Source organism: Microtus oregoni, unplaced genomic scaffold, assembly GCF_018167655.1.
Source record: "Microtus oregoni isolate MIOR12 unplaced genomic scaffold, Mior012 000011F_ref0000422, whole genome shotgun sequence".
In the NCBI taxonomy this organism is placed as follows: domain Eukaryota; kingdom Metazoa; phylum Chordata; class Mammalia; order Rodentia; family Cricetidae; genus Microtus; species Microtus oregoni.
Window position 1 is genome coordinate 46696261 of NW_024543070.1, and position 9923 is coordinate 46706183.

General features: G+C 52.6%; 1 protein-coding gene across 1 annotated transcript; it reads right to left on the reverse strand.

Moving 5' to 3' along the window:
* Window positions 1-3166: 3166 nt before the first annotated feature.
* Window positions 3167-8832, reverse strand: LOC121453223 (spermatogenesis-associated protein 31D3-like). The gene is made up of 4 exons (XM_041659746.1): window positions 8647-8832; window positions 7730-7769; window positions 7121-7178; window positions 3167-6872 (listed from the first exon to the last, which is right to left on the reverse strand). The coding sequence occupies exons 1-4, from the start codon at window positions 8830-8832 to the stop codon at window positions 3167-3169; spliced, it is 3990 nt and encodes a 1329-aa protein (XP_041515680.1).
* Window positions 8833-9923: the final 1091 nt, after the last annotated feature.

Consider the following 9923-nt stretch of genomic DNA (forward strand, 5'->3'; position numbering starts at 1 on the left):
GAAATCAGAAAACGCCTACAGGCCTGCCTACAGACCCATCTTATGGAGGAAGCATTTTCTTAGTTGAGGTTCCCTCTCTCAGATGACTTGAGTCTGTGTCAGGCTGACAAAAATCAGTCAGCACATCTCCACAACATTCTTCCAGGCTTCTAACCAACCCTGGTAACTATGTCTGCCTGGTCTGTCAGCCTAGAATTACCCTCATTCACGTTGTCTTGCCCTGCCAACCTAACCAGTTGATGCTAACACAGCAGCTGACTCCTGTTCTGTCAGCGGGACTACCCCCAGAAGATCCTAGCCCTGCTCCCCAGGCAATCTGCGCAGGCCTCCCAAGTCTCTCAGTCCATTTGTCTCCACTCACTGCAGCCTGCTCCACAAGCCGTTTCCCAGTGCATCCTCTTGCATGGCCAACTAGCCGGTATACCAGCTGGGCATTTGCCCAGATTACCTCGGCGTGGTCTGTTTGCTAGGCTGCCTGATTGCCCAAGTCACCCAGCCATACAGCCACACCACTGCAGTCTCACACATACCCAGTGTGGCCTGCAACCAGCCTGGCTCCCCTGCTCTGTCTGCCGTCTATGGTGCTGGGTGCCGTTCTACTCCACGGAGAGCGCGTATTCCCCAGGGCGTACTGCTCTTCACGGGCACTGTAGACCCTGCTTCAGATCTGCTGTAACCTGGTCTACCCAGTGTGCCCAGGTAACATCCCGCTTGTCTCCCATGCCCACTTACCCTGCTCAGCCTAGCTCTCTGCGTCACGGTCAGCTGATGGGCATTTTCTCCCAGCTCTTCCTAGCCTTCCTCTACCCGAGTTGGCGGTTTTCCCACTTCTGGTTTGCATTAATCCACACGGCAGTGCAGGTTCTCCAGCTCACCGCCTCTGCCTGTTAGCTGCTCTGTTCCATAGCTCATCCTAGCCCACATGGACACCCGTTCTCCCCCCTCACCCGGCCTGCTGTTGCCTGGCCTGTAACCTTTCTGTTCCCCCTCACTTGACCTATACTTGTATTCCACCAAGCATGTCCCATTCCGTAACATGCTCTAGTGTTACCTGTTGCCTGTCTTACCCTAAGGTAGCCTTCTTGTCTAGCTCTGCAGTTGATCCTTACCTGGCTGGCTGGCTGGCTTCCCTTGTCTCTGGACTCATCCCAGTCCAGTGCCCTGTGACCAGCCCTTCTATATCATTCCTCGATCTCCATTCCCCAAACTTCCCCTGGTCCAAGGCGGTTGACAGTCAATCTCACATTCCCCATTTGTGGCTAGCAAATCTGCCAGACTGCCTAGTCTCCTGTCTCCCACTAGTGACAACATAGTGACAGGCTACCAACTTACCCTATGCCAAAGCCACCTGGCCTGCCAGACTATAGTATACACTGACACCCAGATCAGTTGCTCAGCTCACTTTAGAACACATGCGTGCACACACACACCACACATACACACACATAATACACATACACACACACACACACACACACACACACACACAAAGCTCTACATAGGGAAACCTAGGGCTCTGAAGAGTTGAGCTTAGAATGACTTTCAAAACCGAAACGGTTGTCAGTCCACCCTCTTCTGAAGAAAAGACTAAGGTCTCGATGCAGACACTTTGCTGGAGAGGTGGGGCTCTTACCTGGTCCTCTTCTGGAGCCCACTGAGGGCTCTGACTTGGTCCCTTCCAGACAAAATCTACTTACCTAGTGACTCGAGTCCACCCAGCTGAATAAAAGTAACATCCTAGGTGGAGATGCCTTCAAAGTACACCTGTGCGCTGTGAGGTGGCGGCGGCTGTGGGTGTAGGCAGAGGACTAGCCTCGAGTGAGGGCCAGGAAGGCCTCTGTGACCTCGGGATGTGGACTTGAGAAGAGGCTGCTGGGCCAAGGTGGTCTCTTACTTGATTTCAGTATGGTTGCTAGCCTCCTTGTCCTGGGTGCTTTTGCATGTCCTTCTGTCTCCTCAAACACCATCTTGCTTGTACCTCCAGCTTCTGCATACCCACAAGTCTTGGAGTCACCCCACTGAGGGCCACATTTTGATGTCTGTCCTGTCCTAAGAGGTGGAGTCTGAGGAAGAGCTAAGCCTCCATCATACCAGTCCCACTGGCCCCCAAGCCTGGTTTAGTCCCTATTTCCTGTTTTTACCTCTTCAGATATCCTTTCAGTGAACAGTGTGGAAATTCTACCATCCTGAAGGGCAGGGCCACCTCATGCCTGCAGCCTCCCAACCCAGGCTTGTCTACCCAGTTTACTCTTTCCCAAATCATGCAAGTTAACTCTTACTGGACTGGGCAGCCCAAGTTATCTCCTGGCTCACCCTAGACTGCCACCAAGCCATGCTTCTCTTCTCAATACAATGCCTACTGCCAAGTGGTGTGTGGGGCCGCTCTGGTCCCCACTTTAGTTCATGCAGTATGACACATTCGCTTCTTCCCGGTACACATCCTGGCCCTCCAATCCTCCGAATGTCTTACCTGAATCTCGTCCACACAAATGTCCCCGTCTCCCTTTTAACCAACTCCATGCAGCATGCTCCACTCCTTGCCCCACCAGTAATCCAATGACCTTAACAAGGTGCTCCTAGGGCTTGGTTTAAGCAATCTAGATTTTCTTCCTTAATCGCACAGGCTCCTTTGCAGCAATAGGGGGAAACTTAAGGAAGGCTTGCACCATGACATGTGAGCACTGACATCTGTCCCTCGGAGAAACTTCCCTGCCCTTGTCAAACGAGGTGGTCTCAAGAACACAGAGAAGGTCTGGGAGGAAAATTGTGAGCTAACAGACAGGGTTGAGAGCAAAGCTACCTCCCCTGAAGAGAAGGGAATGAAGAATCTCTTCTTGGTATGTGGATAAAGGATCCTGAGATCCTTTAAAGGGAATCTCAGGAAATAGCGAGTCTTTTGGAAGAAGCACAAAGAGGCAGAGAGTAAAAGCTGAAGCCCTAAGTCCAGCTCTGGTACAAACATATATACACATACACATACACACACATTTTCAGCAAATTTATTGGGAAAATCAATACTGTCAGCAAAGAAAAAATTATTGTTGGGTAGAAAACATAGTCCCCGGGAAATCTGGACAAGCATTTTGTTTGGGTAATGGAAGCAGACCTCCCAACATTGCCTTCAACGCGGAGAAGGGCAGCCCGGACACCCTGCCCAGCTTGACGCCTACAGAGTTGATTTGGGCGGGACTCGGGTTCCCTGTGAGGCACGTATCGGGGAGGTCTCCACCACCTCAGCTTTTCCTGCAATGCCACATCTCTTGAGGGTTGTCTGCCCTTGTTCTGGGCTGCAGAACCCAAACCTTTGCACTTGAGAGTGGGCACCTTGGCTGCGGGAGTGATGCCTCTTGACAGGCCCTGCCTGGGCCTGCTGAGTTTCTTCAGACCCCTTGAGGGAAGGCCCAGTGGCCTGGGGACAGGGGATGACTGTCCCATGCCTGTGCCCTAGCTGTTTTCTGAGGATCACCCCAGGGTCTCTCACACAACTCTGAGCTTCAATGTTCCCAAAAAACTCACATCTCTCTTTGACGAGGCTTTTGCCCTTCCCAGATGGTGATGAGGAGTTGCCCTTGGCCAGGGACTTTTCCTGACCTTTGTGTTTTCTCCCAGGGGACATCCACTGCCAGAAGCACTTCACCTGGTTGGTGAATTGATTTTCTGGAGGCTGCCCCTTAGGTGTCAGTGCCAGGGAAGATGTGTGTCCGTGTGTTTCCTTTGGTGCCCTGGCCTGAACAGAGTGCCTCTTCCCTCTGGTTTGGGATGACCCTAAGCTTGCATCTCCTCCACCAAATTTTCCTGACTCGGCTGCCGGTGGGGACACTCCCTTGGCAGCTGGGGAACACGCCTGGCTCCGGCACTTGCTAGAGGAATGTGGGGGAAACCAGGGACCTTGTCCCGGCTCCATGCTGACTCCCACAGTGGGCAAGTACACCTGCAGCACCTGAGAAGCTGTCTTGTCCCCACTGGAGGGGCCCTGGCATTTGGAAGTCATTTCTTCTGAGGCCGAGGACACGTGAGGCACGCCCGTGGCCTGGATGTGAAGCCCCCTCTCTGAGGGCAACACGACTCCTCTGGACACTCGACTTTTAGAATCAAATGTTTCAGGGTTGTGGGGAACTGATATTCCCTGCATGGCTTGACATGGATTCCCACGGCTTCCTGGGGAGCATGTGTCTTGGGGGACAGTCAAGATCTTCGGGGACTGTGGGTGAAGACCAGGGTGTTTCTGTCCCTTGAGTAGCTCTGTGGTCCCCTCAGTCATGGAGCCATCTCTCCAGCTCCTCCTTTGCCCCTGAGGCCCCCGTGTCTCGGTGCTGGAAGCCAGTGTCTCATCTGTTGGCCCGTCTGGTCTCACGGGCAGCTCTGGGCTCTGTCTGTTTGATCCAGACTGTTGCAGGCTACTTTTGTCTACCGTACTGGGTATCCAGGACTGGATCGGCTCTCTGTCACTTTGAGCTATGCTGAGGTGTTTGTCTACAACACCTTTCTTGTGCTCAGAGGCCGGCTCTATCTTGCCCACAGGTGAGGAAGCAGAAAGACGCCTTCCTCGGGTGGGCACGGCATTCATTGTCCTCATTCCGTCTCCACTCGGGTGTCTTTGCAGGAACCTGGAGGACTGGCCGGAATCCATTCCAGCTACGGTGTGGGGGTGAACGTGGAACTGAGAGAAATAATGAGACGGTTCTGCTTGTGTCATGTAGGACTCTAGGGATTCCTCAACTCTTTGGGGAAGACCGAATGTCATCCTCCTGCCGAAGGTTTTAATGTGTTCTTCCAAGACCTTTTCTTTGCTCTGACTGAGCAACAAACCATGCTGGTATTCTATCAGTGCGTCTTCCTCGCCTGCCAACAGTGCCAGATCTTTCAGTTGCCCGGGGGTTGTCTCAGGTGGAGGCTGTGGCTCATTGATAGAGCGCCAGGATTTCTCCACAGTGCTGGGCATCTGACCCTTGCGGATTTCTTGAGCTTTCTTGTGGAAGTGTTCTTCCAGTGCGTTTTCAATCCTTTTCTGACACTGGCTCACTAGTAAGAGACTTGAGAGTTGGTCTGACCGACTCCCAGCAAGATGCTCCTGGTCTGTCTTCAAAGCAGATGCTAGACTGTTCCTTGGGGCCTCCCGGAAGTTATTCTGCAGATGGTCTTCTTGGCCAGTATCTTGACTGTATGTCTGTGCTTTGACCTCAGTCCCTGCTAGGGGATGACTCTCTGAGGTACTATTGCGAGATTTTCCAGATCCACTGAGTACTGTGGCATAGGACTCCATGCTGCCTCGATGCTTAAAGAGAGAGATCCAGGAGAGGCCACGACTCCTCCCTGACTCCAAGGGCTCCATCAACTCTGACTGAGGGTACATTAGTGACAGGGACTCATTGATCCTGTGCGGCAGCCCCCAGCGGTGCTGAATGAGTCTCTTCCGGAGGTGGTGCTCCAGTTTCTTACGAAGTTCGTTGGTGAGGGGAAAGTCTCCAAGAAGGATGGGCCTGGGAGTTTGGGACTTGAAGGACCGGCTCACCAATGAGGGCTTGGGAGGTGGGGGACAAAAAGTATCCTGGGATTTTTGGACCACAGAGGGTAAACCCCACACTTTCTCCTGCTCCTTTTTCAAGATGTTGTATTCCAGACGCTGTGTTTCAGACGGACCAAGAGGTTGTGCTTCCTGAGTTCTGTGAAATTGCACCCCACAGACTTTAAGCTGGGACTGAGGAGAATGTGTCAAAACCAAGACTGGGGTGTGGGGTTGAGGCTGAGCTTGAGACTCAGTGCGAGGGTCAGCTTGGGAATGCGATCGGGACTGTGTCTGTGGCTGACTTTCCGTCACCAGAGGAGCTGTGGGGAGAGTAATGGCAGTGGAGGCTTCAGCCATACTGTTGAAGTAGACAGGTGTTGGGGAATGGTCACTCTCGGCAGGAGTGGTAGGATGCAAGGCCTCGCTGTGTAGAGAGGGGGGACCCCAGAAGAGCAGGGAGGGGTTAGACTCTGCATCGTCTCCAGAGGTCTTGGATTGAGGGACCTGCTGGTACATGTGCTTGCTTTTGCTGCTTGCCAAATGAGAGGCTGGCAAAGCCTGCGGGTTAGCCGATGGTTCTGAGGAGGACCGCTTCTCCAAAGAATGGGGTGACTTTATAAAACCTTCATTGTTCTCTGGATCGCTTGTGGTATGGAAATCACCCCCTTTTCTGTCCTGCCTTTTGAGTCGTACCAGGGCATCAGAGTCAGGAGCCAAGAAGTTTCCAGACTCTAGACGGCCTCCCCACAAGGGGACTTGAGAAGCGTAGGGGTCTGGGAGAGGTTGGTTAAAGGAGTGTGCCAAATCGGAAGATAACAGCTCATCAGCCGCAGGCCGCTGCTGGGAGGGGTCTGGCGCTGGTTGTCTTTCATAGCCAGTGACATTAACAGACACCTCACTGGGTCTGCTTACCAGAGATCTAGTGGCTTCCAGTGGGAAGACCACTTCTGAGTCCTGTGCTTCTTCTGTTGGAAGAGTCAAAGAGGCAAGTATATAGGGTGGGGTAGAGTCCGGGAAAAATTCAGGGCTCAAGGGAGGCGTTGGCTCCGGTATCAGAAAGTCACCCAGCGCTGTGGGAGAAAGCAAGTTCTCTAGGGGAGCAAAAGGAGAGAGACTGGAAGGGCTCGGTGGAATGGCCAGTGCTGGACGTCCTGGCTGGCTCACTGTGAGCTGAGGGGACAGAACAAGTGAGCCCTCTGTCACAGGAGCTGTGGAAGCCAAGCAGGATGGAGCGGCAGTGCCATCTTCGGGGGTGGCCTGGGAGAGCAGAGAACTGACCTTGCTGGCGCTTCTGGGACACTCGCTGAAGAGAGAATCTGGATGTCGCGATCCACGTTGAAAGGCATCATCCAGCTCTCCCAAGGGTCTGCAGGAGAGAAGAGGTTCAAGCTACAATTGGGATCAGCCTGTGGAAACGAGGGCCTGTTCGCCTAGTCAGAGTGCAGACACCCGGGGTGTCCCTTCACGTTGCCCCATCCGTGGCTCTCCTCTATACCCTCCTCCCATGCCCTGTTGCCACATCTACTCCTCCACTGACAAGGACAGGATGCATTGGATTCCTGGGAAGCATGGGATATGTGGGCAAAGGGACCAGGAGAGGCATAAACGGATCACCTTTGCTGGGTTGTCTGCAGCTCCCCTCTCTCCTCTGCTCTCTGGCCAGTTCCATCACCTTAAAAAAGCAAGACCATGGACTAGGTGAAATGGAGGGGGACATGAGGATCACACAGGAGTGAAGTTAGAAGAAAACACGGAGGCTAGTCACTCCTGAAAGCACTCAGAACCACGAGGACACTCAGAATGGCCACACCTGCGCAGCCCCATTTGCAAATCCCTCCACCTGTGGCCTCACGTGAAACTCAAAACCACAGTAGGAAACGCTGGTCAGTGGCTCCCTTCAGGTCTGAGCTCTCAGGGATGAAGCACTGAACACAGCATCAGGGGACATAGCCTATGCCCCAAGCAGCAGCACACCCTCCTCCGCATCCCACAGGAGCCCCGAGGGACAGTGCCCACTGCCCAGGACTGTCCCTGCTTCATAAGCCTGATGGGATGGAGGGCACTCAGAGAACTTTCTTGGGTCTGACTGTCTTTATATGAGTTTCTCTTTCCTGACGAGGGGACCATGTATAGCAAGTGACACCCTCGGGTCAGAGACCTCTAACTTTATGGAAAGGACATGCTGGGGAGCCTGGGAAGACGAGGTCAAAGACAGACACCTACCTTTAAGAGCCGCCCCGGTTTCCTTGGCTTTCTCCTGCAGCTGTTAACACAAGGGTAGAATGAGTGTGTGGGACTTCCTGGCTTTACTTCTCTCTAAGATGTCCAGACCTCCACTACCCAGGCACACCCCGAGGTCCTCTGCAGAGTGAGATGCTTGTCCCAGGATTAACTGCGAAGGTGACTAGCTATTCTCACTCTCCTCCATTGGAAAACTAAAGGACAACGTGGTGTCCTCTCTGAGGACAGAGGTTACACCTGTGCTCCTACTAAAGCTTGAGTCCTGGGGCCAAGGACTGGGTACTATGTTCTCTTCAGAGACATCACCAACATTCAGCACTGGGATCCTGACCAGTTCAGCATGGAAGAAGGAAGGGGAAAGGACACACGATGTGGGGATGGACCGTGGGGTCATGAGTCAGGAGAGGCTGGTCTCACTCTGAGAGCAAAAGACTGTAGCCAAGCCACTAGGACCAGTTTTGTACTTTGTCCTGGGAACTTCAGCCACACACAGATGGGTCCCAGACAGAAAGCTCAGTCCTCCCTGCATCCCTCTCAAGACCTCCTAGAACAGTGGTCTCTTCTCCCTACACCTCCTCTTCCCTCCCCTGTCTTCCTCTCTCCTCTCCTATCCCCTCCCCTCCCTTCTCCTCCCCTTCCCTTCCTTCTCCTTCCCTTCCCTCCTCTGCCTCCCCATCTTTCTCTCTCTTCTCCTCCCCTCCCCTCCTTTCCCCTTCCCTCCCTTCCATTCCCCTCCTCTCCCCTCCCTTCCATCCCCATCCCTTCCCCTCCCCTCCCCTCTCCTCAGTGTTCCATCTCAGACACCCCTCTGACAGTCAAGCTCATCCCATAGCCAATGAACAGATGTGTAGCTCACCAACGAAGACTCTGTCTCTTGGGAACCCACCCTACTTCCTTACCTTTTGGGTGTATTTCTTTCTCCACAGTAGTTGTAAAACCAGTTTCACAATCAGGTAGCAGACATAGAGAAGCAGCAACCCCAGCCCACCTAGTAAGGTGTCGTTGAGGTCTATATGATAGGAAGCTGAGCCAAAGGTCAGCCATGTCTCAGCGAGGCTATTCAGAGATGAGAGAATCTTCTCCATAGTGTAAACAGCATGGCTGCCTGAGGTGACTGAGTCTGAGGCTTCCTGAGTTTGACTGGAGTCCCAGGCCTGCATCACAGAGCAGGGCAGAGTCACAAGGGTTCCTGAGGGTGGGGATGAGGGTGTGTCTCCAGCCCTTCCCCCACCCAAGGAGCTCTTCAGAGCCCTCTGCCCAAGCCTGCTGCTCCCCTCCTCCATCTGCTCCTAACTCACACCTTCCTCCTCTGGGGAACTTTCTGTTTGCTTCACCAGCAACCCAGGTGGTCACCCAACCCTCTTGCTGTTTGGAGAACCTGATTTGGACCTCAGCGGTTCCAGTACCTCATGGTGTCTGGACCTTGGCTTTTGCTCAGACATTAACTGCCTGAGGACTGTAAGATCACGGTAGATGTTAAGTACAGAACGGCCATCTCTTCCATTAACATAGGCCCAAGACGTGAAGTTATTTTATACACATTCTTTTCAAATCAGTTAGTAAATTTTGCATGTGAATCAGCCTGTAATGTCTTTAATTATTTATTTTTTTAAGATTTACTTATGTATTATGTATACAGTGCTCTGGCGTGTATGCCTGCAGGCCAGAAGAGGGCACCAGATCTCATTACAGATGGCTGTGAGCCACCGTGTGGTTGCTGGGAATTGAACTCAGGACCTCTGGAAGAGCAGTCAGTGCTCTTAACCTCTGAGCCGTCTTTCCAGCCCCCCTGTAATGTCTTTAATAAGAGGCACAATCAAATCAGAAAACTGTCTCTTCATAAATTGTCCTCAGTTGGACAAATCAGAATATGTGCACATGTCTGTGTGGGGTACAAGACATTCTCAATGTGTAATAAGTTTCATCAGCCAGAAAACAATGTAAAGCTTATTCCCAAGAATACCAGACATGCACTCAGTTTATATTTAGCTTTGTGCTTTAAATTTGGCTTCATGTGGACAAGCTCACAAGAAAGTCAGAACCAAGGTACACCAGAAACAGACTAGGGTGAATGTGGCCAGCATACAATCTGGCGAAAGAGGTTCGGGTGGGGAAAGTTAAGGAATGTGGGTGTCTTAGTTAGGGTTCACCATTGCTGTGAGGAGACCTGAGTTAG